This window comes from Acanthochromis polyacanthus, chromosome 3 (assembly GCF_021347895.1).
Source record: "Acanthochromis polyacanthus isolate Apoly-LR-REF ecotype Palm Island chromosome 3, KAUST_Apoly_ChrSc, whole genome shotgun sequence".
Taxonomy (NCBI): domain Eukaryota; kingdom Metazoa; phylum Chordata; class Actinopteri; family Pomacentridae; genus Acanthochromis; species Acanthochromis polyacanthus.
In genome coordinates this window covers 43,651,583-43,667,506 of record NC_067115.1, presented here as the reverse complement: position 1 = coordinate 43,667,506, position 15,924 = coordinate 43,651,583, and the positions used below count along the sequence as shown (strand labels likewise).

At 45.1% G+C, this 15,924-nt stretch overlaps 2 protein-coding genes across 5 annotated transcripts in view; both read left to right on the top strand.

Moving 5' to 3' along the window:
* The window catches only part of LOC127533117 (zinc finger protein 638-like), a 20,705-nt gene extending 18,454 nt beyond the window's left edge, over nucleotides 1-2,251 (top strand). The window contains exons 12-14 of the mRNA XM_051945401.1: nucleotides 1,452-1,507; nucleotides 1,588-1,709; nucleotides 2,121-2,251. Coding sequence (XP_051801361.1) covers nucleotides 1,452-1,507; nucleotides 1,588-1,680 — 149 coding nt within the window. The 3' untranslated portion in view covers nucleotides 1,681-1,709; nucleotides 2,121-2,251. The remainder of the gene's footprint in view (nucleotides 1-1,451; nucleotides 1,508-1,587; nucleotides 1,710-2,120) is intronic.
* LOC110968233 (tetra-peptide repeat homeobox protein 1-like) lies at nucleotides 2,114-15,924 on the top strand. 4 transcript variants are annotated; one of them, XR_007940803.1, is made up of 8 exons: nucleotides 2,114-2,252; nucleotides 4,025-4,066; nucleotides 6,053-6,190; nucleotides 6,314-6,478; nucleotides 6,598-7,020; nucleotides 7,102-7,571; nucleotides 7,664-7,798; nucleotides 9,821-9,969. XR_007940803.1 is itself a non-coding variant. In XM_051945405.1 (7 exons), the coding sequence occupies exons 2-7, from the start codon at nucleotides 4,043-4,045 to the stop codon at nucleotides 7,698-7,700; spliced, it is 1,257 nt and encodes a 418-aa protein (XP_051801365.1). In that variant the 5' UTR covers nucleotides 2,114-2,252; nucleotides 4,025-4,042; the 3' UTR covers nucleotides 7,701-7,799. The 4 variants fall into 4 exon arrangements, 3 of the variants coding, with proteins under 3 accessions (XP_051801365.1, XP_051801364.1, XP_051801362.1); XM_051945405.1 differs by lacking the exon at nucleotides 9,821-9,969 and having other exon boundaries at nucleotides 7,664-7,799; XM_051945404.1 differs by lacking the exons at nucleotides 2,114-2,252; nucleotides 4,025-4,066; nucleotides 6,053-6,190; nucleotides 6,314-6,478; nucleotides 6,598-7,020 and adding exons at nucleotides 10,951-11,103; nucleotides 11,211-11,336; nucleotides 11,497-11,618; nucleotides 15,669-15,924 and having other exon boundaries at nucleotides 7,430-7,571; nucleotides 9,821-10,808.

Sequence of the window (15,924 nt, the reverse complement as noted above, 5' to 3'; positions counted from 1 at the left end):
AGTAGGGAGTTGTTTCTATCAGTTCCTTAAAAATGTGGAGTCAGTGACTGGATAAATCTTCACCCCTTCTTTAAATAGACTCATTCACCAGTAGAAGTAACTCAGTGGGATGGAGATGATGTCAGTGCAGTGGATGTATGGAGAGAAGGGATACGGCATGCCTCGTCCCTAATTATTACTTTTCCTGTAATTCCTTCAAAGTTTCCCTTAAAAATTTTATTTTAAAAAGTCCCCCAAATTTGGCAAGAAAATTCTTGTAAATATTTTCAACAAATGAGTAAAAATCTTCCAAAAATCCTAAAAGTATTTAGATTATATAGATATATCAGAAAAACTTCTATTTCTTCGACAACATTCACATAAAAATCAACCAAAATCCAGTGAAATTCACTGGATTTTGGTTGATTTTTATGTGAATGTTCTTAACAAACATTTTTAATATTTCTTGTGTTCCACCAAAAATGTTCAAAAATTTCCCAAAAATGTAGAAAATGTGGACATCAGCTAGCCTAGCAGCGCTAGACAACCCACGGCAACGAATTTAATCCTCTGCCAGGGTGGGTCTAGTTACCCTCCATAACGCTGGATTCTCCTAAAACTGGCCGGACCAATCACCATGAAGTGTAGAGTCAGAAGGCGGGCGTAACTAAGTGACAACAGAGGCGTGACAATTCTGACAGAAACAACCAGAAACAATAAACAGTTATGTTTCGACTGGGCTTTGGCCACAGCCCTTAAAGATCTGAAGCTAAAATTCAACTTGAAAGATAAACAAAGGACAGCACTGAAGTGTTTCATTGAGAAGAAAGACGTATTTGGACTTATGCCGACGGGATATGGAAATCCTTAATATACCAGTTTGCTCCGCTGGTTGGGAAGCTAATGGGACTTAGCCACAATCCGCCAGTGCTCTCGGAACTACGTCAGCCTATTCGTTGCGTTGATTGGTTGTATACCTACCCAACTGCTGCAGAGGGATTTGATAGACAACCTTTTAGCCCGCCTCCCTCCCTGTCCAGCTTCCCTAGACCCTTGTGCCTTCAGAAACATGGGTGTAGCATGGCTAGGCTAGACATCAGAAGTTTTCACGTTGAAAATACATTTTTTCCCACATTTTCAAAACTTTAAAACGGGTTAATTTGACCTGCAGGACGACACGAGGGTTAAAGTGAGAGCTGTTTATATCAGACATAAAACAGAATAATGCAGTAAAAGTTCACCACAAGCTGCATCTCCTAAAGCGATCAGTTGAGTGAAGTCATCCCTAAACAACACAGAACATTTAACCTGAACTGAATTTACTGCAGGGTTCTTTATGGAGCTATTATAATCAGGCGTGCCTATTAAACTGGCAGCTATATCTATAATAAAAGCTGCTTCTTCTTGGGCTCATGCTGTTGGATGGACTTGTTGGTATTTACTGTGAAGCTGAAAACATGAATGTTTTCCAGTTGTGTCCCCCCAACCCCTCGCTGGAGGAGAATCTGACCAGAAGACTTGTGAGGAGGTAATCATCTGTTCATTAGACTGATATCTGTCCAGCTACATCTCCTCCAACATGTCTTTCCAACTCAATGTCTCCTCCAGAAGGGCCTGGTCCTGATCACTGGACTCCCTGAGACTGGCTGGTCCAGCAGTGATGTCATCAATCTGGTCCCAGTCGTTTGGGACTCCGTATGACATCATCACGGCATCACAGATAGGAAAGGTTAGTAGAAGCTGGTGTGAGACTTTGACGGGTTCTGATGATGAGAAAACACTGCAGACACCAAACAAAAAAGTAGCTGATGGACATCCCTCATCTGGCTGTAGCTAGTTGTTGGTTTAAAGTCACAGCAGCCCTTTTCAGAGTCTGGATGCACAACATCACATCGCTGCTTCATCAGTCAGGAACAGATCCACAAACTAAACATCAGCGTTTCATTCTGACGCTAATGAAAACTACAGATACCCTAAATACTGAGTGAGATGTCTGTAGACCTCCTAGATCTATTCTGTGAGGATTGTTCCAGTCATTACTGAAATTATTTTGTTATAAACATGGACTCCATTTCCCTTTGAATATCTGAAGTGAGAGATGATGCCTACAACACTGAAAACGTCTTCTCTGTCTGGTAGGTCTCTGGTGTCGCTAGAAAGCATGGAGGTTGCTCAGGAGTTGGTGAAAGTTCACAGCTTCATACCAGCGAAGATCCAAGACTCTGAACTGAAAATAAATCCTCCTCAAACAGCGCATCGACCTCAGCACTCCAGTAAGTCTCTACCCATCCACCTCCACAGTGCTCTATCACCTCCACAGTGTCTCTATCTACCTCCACAGTGTCTCTATCCACCTCCACATGTCTCTATCCACTCCACAGTGGTCTCTACCTCCACCTCCACAGTGTCTCTATCACCTCCACAGTGTTCTATCCACCTCCAACAGTGTCTCTATTCCCACCCAGTGTCTCTATCCACCTCCACCCTCCCCCCACACGTGTCTCTATCCACCTCCACAGTGTCTCTATCCACCTCCACAGTGTCTCTATCCACCTCCACAGTGTCTCTATCTACCTCCACAGTGTCTCTATCCACCTCCACAGTGTCTCTATCCTCACAGTGTCCATCACACTCCACAGTGTCTCTACAGTGTCTCTACCACAGTGTCTCTATCTCACCTCCACAGTGTCTCTATCCACCTCCACAGTGTCTCTATCCACCTCCACAGTGTCTCTATCTACCTCCACAGTGTCTCTATCTACCTCGCACAGTGTCTCTATCTACCTCCACAGTGTCTCTATCCACCTCCACAGTGTCTCTACCTCCACAGTGTCTCTATCCACCCTCCACATGTCTCTATCCACCTCCACAGCGTCTCTATCCACCTCCACAGTGTCTCTACCTACCTCCACAGTGTCTCTATCCACCTCACAGTGTCTCTATCACCTCCACAGTGTCTCTATCCACCTCCACAGTGTCTCTACCTCCACAGCGTCTCTATCCACCTCCACAGTGTCTCTACCTCCACAGTGTCTCTATCCACCTCCACAGTGTCTCTACCTCCACAGTGTCTCTATCTACCTCCACAGTGTCTCTATCTACCTCCACAGTGTCTCTATCCACCTCCACAGCGTCTCTATCCACCTCCACAGTGTCTCTACCTCCACAGTGTCTCTATCCACCTCCACAGTGTCTCTACCTCCACAGTGTCTCTATCTACCTCCACAGTGTCTCTATCTACCTCCACAGTGTCTCTATCCACCTCCACAGTGTCTCTATCCACCTCCACAGTGTCTCTATCCACCTCCACAGTGTCTCTATCCACCTCCACAGTGTCTCTATCCACCTCCACAGTGTCTCTATCCACCTCCACAGTGTCTCTATCTACCTCCACAGTGTCTCTATCCACCTCCACAGTGTCTCTATCCACCTCCACAGTGTCTCTATCTACGGCTCCACAGTGTCTCTATCCACCTCCACAGTGTCTCTATCCACCTCCACAGTGTCTCTATCCACCTCCACAGTGTCTCTATCCACCCTCCACAGTGTCTCTATCCACCTCCACAGTGTCTCTATCCACCTCCACAGTGTCTCTATCCACCTCCACAGTGTCTCTATCCACCTCCACAGTGTCTCTACCTCCACCTCCACAGTGTCTCTATCTACCTCCACAGTGTCTCTATCTACCTCCACAGTGTCTCTATCCACCTCCACAGTGTCTCTATCCACCTCCACAGTGTCTCTATCTACCTCCACAGTGTCTCTATCTACCTCCACAGTGTCTCTATCCACCTCCACAGTGTCTCTATCTACCTCCACAGTGTCTCTATCCACCTCCACAGTGTCTCTATCCACCTCCACAGTGTCTCTATCTACCTCCACACTGATCATCTGCTCTTCTTTAGTGCTTCTCCAGGTTTTCTGTCAGTTTTCACACTTTGTATTATTTGATTTGGTGCATTCATTTCTTCTGCTTGACACATGGAGTTATTAGTGTGGAACAATCGATCTGAGTAACTGACTGGTACTAAAACTCTTCCTCCAGGTGGCGCTTTATAACCTTATGATGGGATCAGTGGATCTATTGGTGAGTACATCTTCATTTTTTCCACTTTATTTTAAGCTGAATTAACACAGATGTACATTACAGGTTGTTTTTAGCCTTCTTTCTTGGTAATAAGTAGTTGATTGTTGTGTTTTATTCACTGATTGGCTCCAGCAGTGGGGGATCCAACTGGGATTTCATTTATTTATTTTTAAAATGGGACAGTTTGTATTTATGTACATTTCTATGTAAATACGAGAGATTATAGCCAAGTCCCATTGGCAGATCAAAGATTGAATAACATAAAACCATAACTAAACAAATATCATAAAACCATAATTGGAGAAAGGGGGGAAAAAAGATACACACACATATTAAAGAAAAACAACAACAAAAGTTAACACATAGTGGACATAACAAACAAAAGCTGTAAGGAAAACCTCTACCAAGCACTAATTAATTCACATTTACACACGATTGTATTGTAAAGATCTCTTTGTTGCTATTGTATATATCCCTCTGTCATTATTACTCATTGTTGTACTACATTTATTCCTCTGTCACTATAACAGGAGAGTCCACTACATGCGTCTCTCTGACACTATTACATTTAATTGTATTGCACATTTCTCATTGCCACTGTTGCACATATTCCCGTCTACATTACATGTAATTACCCCATACATGCCCCTTCTAACTCTGTTGCACATATCCCATTATCACTATTACACATGACCAAATTGCACTAAGCCCACGTCTACACATTTAAAACAAATTAGAGTCCTCAAGGACAAGCCCAATCAGCAGCAAATAAATTTACATAGTGTTATGGTCACAGATCTGATTTTCCAAAAGCCACGCTTTGAGATGTGGAGTAAGTAAATTAAGATGTGGCTGTTCACGGATGACACTTGTATAGTATTAAAAGGTTTGTGATGCACCAAAAGAATCAACTGACTGCCCAAGAGCACTTTTCCTAAAAGGTACAACACAGTTCCCTCTGGAGCTTGCTCTGGTTGATCTGCTGGAATTTTTCTTTACAATTTCTTGTAGTAGAGGGGGAGCTTGATCATGAAAAATTTAGCAGAACAGAATCAGTGTATTTAATAATTATCCAAGTTTTATCATTCGTATTTCTTCAGAATGTAACAACAATGATACGCTTTTGGCTTTTTATCTAGAACCTTTGAGTCTCATTTATAAACCGTTACAATAAGTTTTATGGTTGTTTTGCAGACCATTGCCAAATGTGTTATACAGTACAACATGTGGAGCATCAAAATATCGTTTAGCTGATTCCAAAGATGAATTATTCTGAATAAATCTAAAATTGGACGGGTTAAATTTCATCCTTTATTAATCTTTCTCACCTGTTGTTTAAAATGAAATTGTGAGTCTAAAATAATTCCAAAGTATTTAAATTCTTGTACAGCATTAATTGTTTGGCCTTGTACAGAGATATGAGGATTGATTTCTCCAGCTGTCTTTTTGGAAAAGTACGTACACAGTCTTAGAGATGTTAAGGTGTAATTGAGAGCTATCAGGGCATTTAAAGACATTACTCATAGCAGCTGTCAGCTCTTGGGCAGCTTGCTTTTTGTCTTTTGCATGAACAAACAAGACTGCATCATCGGCATACATTTGACAGGCCACATTTGATGGACAACGTGGTAGATCATTTATAACTAAACTGAAAAGCAGTGGTCCCAGCACCGACCCTTGTGGTACTCCAAGATAGTTATCACGGTGTAATGATTTTATATTCTGTACTCTAACACACTGAGTCCTTGAAGAAATCTAGGAATTAATCCAGTTTAAGGCATTCACTGAAAAATTAAAATAGGATGCTGTTGTTGATCAAATGCTTTCCTAAGATCAATAAAAACAGCCCCAACAGTGCCCCCTGTGTCCAACCTGCATTGTAAATTTTCAGTCGTCTCAGTAGAGTGATGTTTTCTGAAACCAAATAGCATTCTCTGTGGTCTAACCAGTAGTTCTCTCTGGTTAATAAAAACCTGAATCTTTCAGGAGAGTCCGTCTCCAGTCAGCTGGAGCTGCCTGCTGGTGATCAGTAACGTTCCCAACACACCGCCGGGCTCCTCAGAGGTCCAGAAACTGGTGCAGCGCTTCGGTACCGTCATCAAGACTCTGGTGCTCAACAACATGGTGAGGACTGGAGCTGATCCAGGATGTTCTGAACGTGTTTTCTAGAAGACCCAGGTCCTCAGACTGCTGCTAACTGGTTTACATCCATCTAATGCTGCTGACATGTTGTCTCCTCCTGCTCAGGTCATCTGTGAGATGGCCACTGCAGCCATGGCGCTGTCGGTCTACAAACGCTTCCAGATGTTTCCCTGCATCCTTCAGAGCAACCCTCTGTTCTTCTCCCGCAAGCCAGACCCCAGAGCCAGCACCCAGACTAAAACCATCGCTGCGTTTACGGATGTATCTGAGGTTAGTAGCATCAGTAACTGCTTAGAGGGCGCTGGGTTGAACTCCTGTAGCTTTTCCTCGTATCAGACTTCTGGATGTGTGTTTTTAGTCGACTAGTCAGTGGCTCTCTGTGGTTGCAGGAAACTCCTGCACATGACAAAGGCAGTGAAGCAGCTCCAGATGTGGAGGAGATACCACCTAAAGACAGTTCAGAATCCCCACTGGAGGAGGTGGAGAAGGAAGGTGACAGAAAGGATGAAAACGTGAGCACCCAAGAGACAGCTGAAGATGGGAGTGAAGACAAAGCTGTGGAAAAGACTGAACCCACGGCTCCTGAATCTTCTGCAGCTCCACAGACGAATCCAGAACCAGAACCAGACTTGGTGGTAGACAGAGGAGAAACATCAGCTGTAGACTCAGAAACAGCAGAGGAGAAGAGCTCTGCATGCAAAGAGGGGACCGATGAGGCTGATGTTGGAGACACGACTTTAGTGGAGATAAAACCACCGAGCTTTGACAGCAGAGCAGCTTCCCAGGAGACGGGCATGTCAGAGCTCCCTAAGGTAAAACCTGGATCCAGAACCTCCTCCTGCACACATCACCTGTCATGTATGAACTTTAACATGGTGTTTTTGTTCCACCAGATGACTCAGGCCATGGTTAACGCGCTGCTGGTGGAGTGCAGAACAAGAACCATCAACAACACTGCAGCTCCACCTGGTGGAGAGAAAGAGGCAACACCGATGGAAACTAACCAGGAACAGAAAAGACCTCAGGAGACCAAAGAGTCCACCAAGGAGCACCCAGAGGAGGAGGAGGTGGTGAAGAAGCAGGAGAGGGAGAGGAAGGAGAGGGAGGCTAAGAAGGAGAAGGAAGCCAGGGAGAGAGAGAGGAGGGAGAGAGACAGGAGGACCAGGGAGAAGGAGGATAGGACCAGAGAGAGGGAGTGGACTGAAAAAAGCCGAAGAGAGAGGGAGAGGAGGGAGTGGGAGAGGAAGGAGAGGGAGAGGAGGGACAGGAAGAGAAGCTACGGTGAAAATCTTCCTTCAGGTCAGAAGGATACAGACAGAACCTGTGGAGAGGAGAACGGTACGAGGAGACCAACACCAGGATGGTGAGAAGAAACGTTCTGTTAGAAAGAGTAGAAACCTGAGAGTTTAGTTCTTCTTCTAATCATCAGTCTGATGTGTTTGTTCATGAAACCAGGAGGAGGAGGAGGAGGAAGAGTTCCCCTTCAACATGAGCGACTTTGTGACGGTAGATGAAGTTGGAGACGTCACTGAACTTCCTCACTCTCCTTCTGCTGAACCCATGGAGGACACCTCCACATCTGTCCAGCAGGTGGGTTTTATGTCCACACAGCTGGATGGAAGTTCTTCACAGCTGGATGGAAGTTCTTCACAGCTGGATGGAAGTTCTTCACAGCTGGATGGAAGTTCTTCACAGCTGGACCAATCACATGTTTAGTTACTATGAAAGAGAAGAAGTAAACGAGCCTTTCTTCAAATGTTCAGGGTCACTGAGTTTTACTGGCCGTCTCCAGCTGAGAGTCTTCATGATGAAAGAATGCTGCAGTTCTTAGATCAGTAATGACATCCAGGAGACGGTGAGGGACGTTCCTAAACACCAGCTGGTGTTTTTAAAGTCCACTAGTTCAATGTGGAGTTCTGCTTTGGTCGTCGTCTTATTTTCAGTCTCACATGACATCTGACCAGGTATCGACCCAACCATGACGCTGATTTCTGTCATCATTGGTGTTTTTGTTTTATTGATGGATAAATGAATTAAACCTGCAGCCGTCTTTGTCCCGCCCACAGCGCCTTCTGATTGGCTGCTGATGTCATGAGTAACAGCCAATCACAATGTCTGTTTACCCACACAAACAGAGAGCAGATTAGTCTGGAGCAGCTCCAGCAATTAGACCGAACCGACATCTTGTTCTGGCTGACGCTACAGCAGAGACAGAAACTAAACAGATGTCAGAGGTTACCATAGAAACAGGGTCTGAATAAACAACTACCGGTAGAGTTTTAGACTATTAGAGCAGTAAAATGATGGAATAGAAACGATGAACAACCTTTAAGGAGCTCTCAGTGAATCAAACCTCATCACTCCTGGTTTTATTACATTCAGTTACAGTAACCGTTGTTAGTCATGAAGTTATCAGATAAATGAATAAATTCAGCAACAGAAATACTCGTTAATGAAGCAGTTTATGAATGAAACACTTCCTCATGCTGTTAATAAATATCTGTAAATGTTGGCCATCGTCTTTATTGATTACCAATAAGAAATATTGATCACTTTCTGTTGTGTGAAACCAGATGTTCCATCTCCTCATGGAGTATTGATCAGATTCCAGACAGCCCAGAGCAGATTATGAATAATAATATTTACAGATTACTTCCTCTTCATCCTGCTTCTTTCTCCTGCAGACAGACCTGGAGATTCACTCAGATTTTATTTTTAACCCTTTAAGCTTCAGTCAATTCCAGCCGTTTTCAGTACAAAAAATCGCTAATATTCTATTTTTAAATAAAAAAAATGACGAAAAATACGGGGAATATTGGACGCGCATCGCGAGGTGCATTTCCTTGAAAATGACCGATTCGTGGATTTTATACCGACTTCAGGACATGTTTTGGACAAAATAGTTTACTGGCTTGTGTCATCTGATGTAAAAGGTTGGATTATGGCCGTTTGTTGTGGAATCTTTTTTTTTGTGTGTAGTAATGAACCCGGAAATGTGAGTCGCGCTGTGTGCTTTGAAGCCGTGTATAGAGAACGGATGGATGAATATTTGTTTTTGTCGGACAAATGTGTTTTTCTCACCCGCTGTGGTAATCACATCTGAAAGTGGTTTATACCGGCGGATTCATGAGAATCTAAGCTTTCCATCGGCGTATAGTGTTTGTATAATCGGGTTTGCAGCCGTCGGACATTCCTGAAATTCCTATGCAAATTAGTAGGTGTACCGCCGACGGTACACCTACGACGCACTGAAGCGTAAAGGGTTAAAGCAGATGTTTATGATCAGTTCTGATTATTCTTCATGTTCTCTGAGTTTCACGTTATTATCAAACCCTGTTTTTATACATTTTTTTTTATAAATAATCGAATCCAGTAACAGTCGGTAGATTTTTTTATTTAATCCTCAACTACTCTATAATCAAGATTTCAGATGACATCAGTATTTTATTAAATGGTTCCAGAATATTGTGACCAGCAGAGTTCTAGAGAATCTGGAGTAAATATCAGGAACAGCTGTAGTTCAGTGGTTAAATCAGTAAAAGCTCATTCTAATATCTGTTTATGTTCACTGCATCGGTGTGTCTGAGGCTCATATTCCTGCTCCTCTTCTAGGAAACACCCATGGAGTCCACGGTGACGCTGGAGAAGTCTGAGAAGAACATGTCAGAGTCAGAACACGTGAACACGCCTACAGAGACCTCAGACGGTTTGGTCTCACCAGATAAACCAGCCGTAGTTTCTCCTCCACTGGATTCACAAGCTGACCCTGGTCTCCATCCAACGTCTGCGGTAGCGTCTGGGCCTGGGCCAACGTCTGGGCCTGGGCCAACGTCTGGGCCAACGTCTGGGCCTGGGCCAACGTCTGGGCCAACGTCTGGGCCAACGTCTGGGCCAACGTCTGGGCCAACGTCTGGGCCTGGGCCAGCGTCTGGGCCAGCGTCTGGGCCAGCGTCTGGGCCTGGGCCAGCGTCTGGGCCAGCGTCTGGGCCAGCGTCTGGGCCTGGGCCGGCGTCTGGGCCGGCGTCTGGGCCTGGGCCGGCGTCTGGGCCGGCGTCTGGGCCTGGGCCGGCGTCTGGGCCGGCGTCTGGGCCTGGGCCGGCGTCTGGGCCGGCGTCTGGGCCTGGGCCGGCGTCTGGGCCGGCGTCTGGGCCTGGGCCGGCGTCTGGGCCGGCGTCTGGGCCTGGGCCGGCGTCTGGGCCTGGGCCGGCGTCTGGGCCTGGGCCGGCGTCTGGGCCTGGGCCGGCGTCTGGGCCTGGGCCGGCGTCTGGGCCTGGGCCGGCGTCTGGGCCTGGGACAGCGTCTGGGCCGGCGTCTGGGCCTGGGCCGGCGTCTGGGCCGGCGTCTGGGCCTGGGCCAGCGTCTGGGCCGGCGTCTGGGCCTGGGACAACGTCTGGGCCGGCGTCTGGGCCTGGGCCGGTGTCTGGGCCGGCGTCTGGGCCTGGGCCGGCGTCTGGGCCTGGGCCGGTGTCTGGGCCGGTGTCTGGGCCGGCGTCTGGGCCGGCGTCTGGGCCTGGGCCAGCGTCTGGGCCAGCGTTTGCAGCACCGTGTGAACCAACGTCTACACCAGAAGAACCAGAAGCTGACGTCACACCTGGACCAGGTACGTCTCACTGTGAGGACCAGAGTGTCTTCATGTTTCTGGATGGGATGTTTGTTATAATAACAATAACGTGTCATTGTTGATGGATAACCCACTGACTGCTGCTCCACCACAGAAGATGACCTGGTCTCTGATCCTGCAGCTCCAGCTGACTCCTCCAGTCCAGTTCCAGCTGCAGAACCTGTAGAACATCCAGGAGATGAGAAGGAAGATGGTTGTCTAAATCTCAGGCAGGCTGAGGAGGAGGAGGAGGTGTTGACCAAACAGGAGAAGGAGAACACTGGAGCAGAAACAGGTGAGCTTCACTGGGTTTGGTTTATGGCAGTAGAACCAGTGGTGTTGAGATCTCCCAGTGGGATGCTGGGATTTACTGGGAGTTTCTCTTTCTTCCACTCTGAGCAGCTGATGCAGGAAAGCCTGAAGGATCTGAAGACCACAGCAGCTCCACAGAGGAGAGCATGAAGACAGAGTTAAAGACGGAAACATCAGAGCGCTGCCTGCCTCCTTATGACCCCTCTAACCCCCTAGGTAAGATGAGTTTTAGCTTCACCCTCTGGTATCGTTCCTGAAGACCATCCTGCTGCTGAGAAAGAGCTCTGATCTATCAGAGGACATCCAGCAGGACCTTCAAACTGTCTAATAAAGGAACAGAGCTGACAGAATCCACTTCCTGTCTGTTTGTCCACAGGAATGGAGTTCTTGGTCCCTAAGACGGGCTTCTTCTGTAAGGTGTGCAGTCGGTTCTTCAGTGGAACCAAGGAGGCAGAAATGAATCACTGCAGATCCCTCAAACACTACAAGAGCCTTCAGGTGAGAAACAGACAGACAGATGCTCATTTATTCACCGTTAAGATGGATTTATTAAGGCTGTTTTCTCTGGATTGTCAGCAGCACCATTGTGTCTGTCTGAAGGTTTTATAAATGAAATCTCTGATGACCTGAAATCAAACCATCAGGTTTAGCTGCAGACCAGGAGCATCTCATTACAGGGTGTTAAATGACCAGAGAAAAGCTTTATTTTAAGTCCTTTTAAGATCCTTTCTGTTCTACTTCATACCTGTTCTTCTTTCTGTCTGCTCTCTGAGGCTCAGAGTCTTCAGCTTCATGCCGTTCCTTCTTCATGCTGTTCCTTCTTCATGTCGTTTCTTCTTCATGCCGTTCCTTCTTCATGCCGTTCCTTCTTCATGTCGTTCCTTCTTCATGTCGTTTCTTCTTCATGCCGTTCCTTCTTCATGCCGTTCCTTCTTCATGCCGTTCCTTCTTCATGCCGTTAATTCTTCATGCCGTTAATTCTTCATGCCGTTAATTCTTCATGCCGTTCCTTCTTCTTCATGCCGTTCCTTCTTCATGCCGTTCCTTCTTCTTCATGCCGTTCCTTCTTCATGCCGTTCCTTCTTCTTCATGCCGTTAATTCTTCATGCCGTTAATTCTTCATGCCGTTCCTTCTTCATGCCGTTCCTTCTTCATGCCGTTCCTTCTTCTTCATGCCGTTAATTCTTCATGCCGTTAATTCTTCATGCCGTTCCTTCTTCTTCATGCCGTTCCTTCTTCATGCCGTTCCTTCTTCATGTCGTTCCTTCTTCATGCCGTTAATTCTTCATGCCGTTAATTCTTCATGCCGTTCCTTCTTCTTCATGCCGTTAATTCTTCATGCCGTTCCTTCTTCATGTCGTTCCTTCTTCATGTCGTTCCTTCTTCATGCCGTTAATTCTTCATGCCGTTAATTCTTCATGCCGTTCATTCTTCATGCCGTTCCTTCTTCATGTCGTTCCTTCTTCATGCCGTTAATTCTTCATGCCGTTCCTTCTTCATGCCGTTCCTTCTTCATGCCGTTCCTTCTTCATGTCGTTCCTTCTTCATGTCGTTAATTCTTCATGTCGTTCCTTCTTCATGCCGTTCCTTCTTCATGTCGTTAATTCTTCATGTCGTTCCTTCTTCATGCCGTTTCTTCTTCATGCCGTTAATTCTTCATGTCGTTCATTCTTCATGCCGTTCCTTCTTCTTCATGTCGTTCATTCTTCATGCCGTTCCTTCTTCTTCATGTCGTTCATTCTTCATGCCGTTCCTTCTTCTTCATGTCGTTCCTTCTTCATGCCGTTCCTTCTTCTTCATGTCGTTCCTTCTTCATGTCGTTCCTTCTTCATGCCGTTAATTCTTCATGCCGTTAATTCTTCATGTCGTTCCTTCTTCATGTCGTTCCTTCTTCATGCCGTTAATTCTTCATGCCGTTCCTTCTTCTTCATGTCGTTCCTTCTTCATGCCATTTCTTCTTCATGCCGTTAATTCTTCATGCCGTTAATTCTTCATGCCGTTCCTTCTTCTTCATGCCGTTCCTTCTTCATGCCGTTCCTTCTTCTTCATGCCGTTCCTTCTTCTTCATGTCGTTCCTTCTTCATGTCGTTCCTTCTTCATGCCGTTAATTCTTCATGCCGTTAATTCTTCATGCCGTTCCTTCTTCATGCCGTTTCTTCTTCATGCCGTTCCTTCTTCATGTCGTTCCTTCTTCATGCCGTTCCTTCTTCTTCATGTCGTTCCTTCTTCATGCCGTTTCTTCTTCATGCCGTTAATTCTTCATGCCGTTAATTCTTCATGCCGTTCCTTCTTCTTCATGTCGTTCATTCTTCATGCCGTTCCTTCTTCTTCATGTCGTTCCTTCTTCATGCCGTTCCTTCTTCTTCATGTCGTTCCTTCTTCATGTCGTTCCTTCTTCATGTCGTTCCTTCTTCATGCCGTTAATTCTTCATGCCGTTCATTCTTCATGCCGTTCATTCTTCATGCCGTTCATTCTTCATGCCGTTTCTTCTTCATGCCGTTCCTTCTTCATGCCGTTCCTTCTTCTTCATGCCGTTCCTTCTTCATGTCGTTCCTTCTTCATGCCGTTCCTTCTTCTTCATGTCGTTAATTCTTCATGTCGTTAATTCTTCATGCCGTTCCTTCTTCATGTCGTTAATTCTTCATGTCGTTCCTTCTTCTTCATGCCGTTCCTTCTTCATGTCGTTAATTCTTCATGTCGTTAATTCTTCATGTCGTTCCTTCTTCATGTCGTTCCTTCTTCTTCATGTCGTTCCTTCTTCATGCCGTTCCTTCTTCTTCATGTCGTTCCTTCTTCATGTCGTTCCTTCTTCATGTCGTTCCTTCTTCTTCATGTCGTTCCTTCTTCATGTCGTTCCTCCTTCTTCATGTCGTTAATTCTTCATGCCGTTCCTTCTTCATGTCGTTCCTTCTTCATGCCGTTCCTTCTTCTTCATGTCGTTCCTTCTTCATGCCGTTCCTTCTTCTTCATGTCGTTAATTCTTCATGTCGTTAATTCTTCATGCCGTTCCTTCTTCATGTCGTTAATTCTTCATGTCATTCCTTCTTCTTCATGCCGTTCCTTCTTCATGTCGTTAATTCTTCATGTCGTTAATTCTTCATGTCGTTCCTTCTTCATGTCGTTCCTTCTTCTTCATGTCGTTCCTTCTTCATGCCGTTCCTTCTTCTTCATGTCGTTCCTTCTTCATGTCGTTCCTTCTTCATGTCGTTCCTTCTTCTTCATGTCGTTCCTTCTTCATGCCGTTCCTTCTTCATGTCGTTAATTTTTCATGTCGTTAATTCTTCATGTCGTTCCTTCTTCATGTCGTTCCTCCTTCTTCATGTCGTTAATTCTTCATGCCGTTCCTTCTTCATGTCGTTAATTTTTCATGTCGTTAATTCTTCATGTCGTTCCTTCTTCATGCCGTTCCTTCTTCTTGCCGTTCCTTCTTCATGTCGTTCCTTCTTCTTCATGTCGTTCCTTCTTCATGTCGTTCCTCCTTCTTCATGTCGTTAATTCTTCATGCCGTTCCTTCTTCATGTCGTTAATTTTTCATGTCGTTAATTCTTCATGTCGTTCCTTCTTCATGCCGTTCCTTCTTCTTGCCGTTCCTTCTTCTTCATGTCGTTAATTCTTCTTCATGTCGTTCATTCTTCATGCCGTTCCTTCTTCTTCATGTCGTTCATTCTTCTTCATGTCGTTCATTCTTCATGCCGTTCCTTCTTCTTCATGTCGTTAATTCTTCTTCATGTCGTTCATTCTTCATGCCGTTCCTTCTTCTTCATGTCGTTCCTTGTTCTTCATGCCGTTCCTTCTTCATGCCGTTCCTTCTTCATGTCGTTCCTTCTTCATGTCGTTCATTCTTCATGCCGTTCCTTGTTCTTCATGTCGTTAATTCTTCTTCATGCCGTTCCTTCTTCATGCCGTTCCTTCTTCATGTCGTTCCTTCTTCATGTCGTTCCTTCTTCATGTCGTTAATTCTTCATGTCGTTAATTCTTCATGTCGTTAATTCTTCATGCCGTTCCTTCTTCATGTCGTTAATTCTTCATGTCGTTAATTCTTCATGTCGTTCCTTCTTCATGTCGTTCCTTCTTCTTCATGTCGTTCATTCTTCATGTCGTTCCTTCTTCATGTCGTTCCTTCTTAATGCCGTTCCTTCTTCTTCATGTCGTTAATTCTTCATGTCGTTAATTCTTCATGTCGTTAATTCTTCATGTCGTTCCTTCTTCTTCATGTCGTTCCTTCTTCATGTCGTTCCTTCTTCATGTCGTTAATTCTTCATGTCGTTAATTCTTCATGTCGTTCCTTCTTCATGTCGTTCCTTCTTCATGTCGTTAATTCTTCATGCCGTTCCTTCTTCATGTTGTTAATTCTTCATGTCGTTCCTTCTTCATGTCGTTCATTCTTCATGTCGTTCCTTCTTCATGTCGTTCCTTCTTCTTCATGCCGTTAATTCTTCATGCCGTTCCTTCTTCATGTCGTTAATTCTTCATGTCGTTAATTCTTCATGCCGTTCCTTCTTCATATCGTTCCTTCTTCATGTTGTTAATTCTTCATTCCCTTTCAGGCATACTTACAGACCATGGAGGCTGGAAGTCGGACTGCAGACTGCAGCTGAGGAACCTTGACTTTGACCTTCCTGATGTCCTCATTTCTCACTAAGGGTCCAGATTCTCATGTTGGTGTAGATTAGCTTCACATCTCGTCTTGGTTTAAATATGTGCTTTTGATTTATTTTTTTTTATGTAGCGTCCAGAGAAATAAAAGTGATGTTCAGAAAGTGATGTGACAATAAATAAAATGGATTCACTGATAAAGCTGTC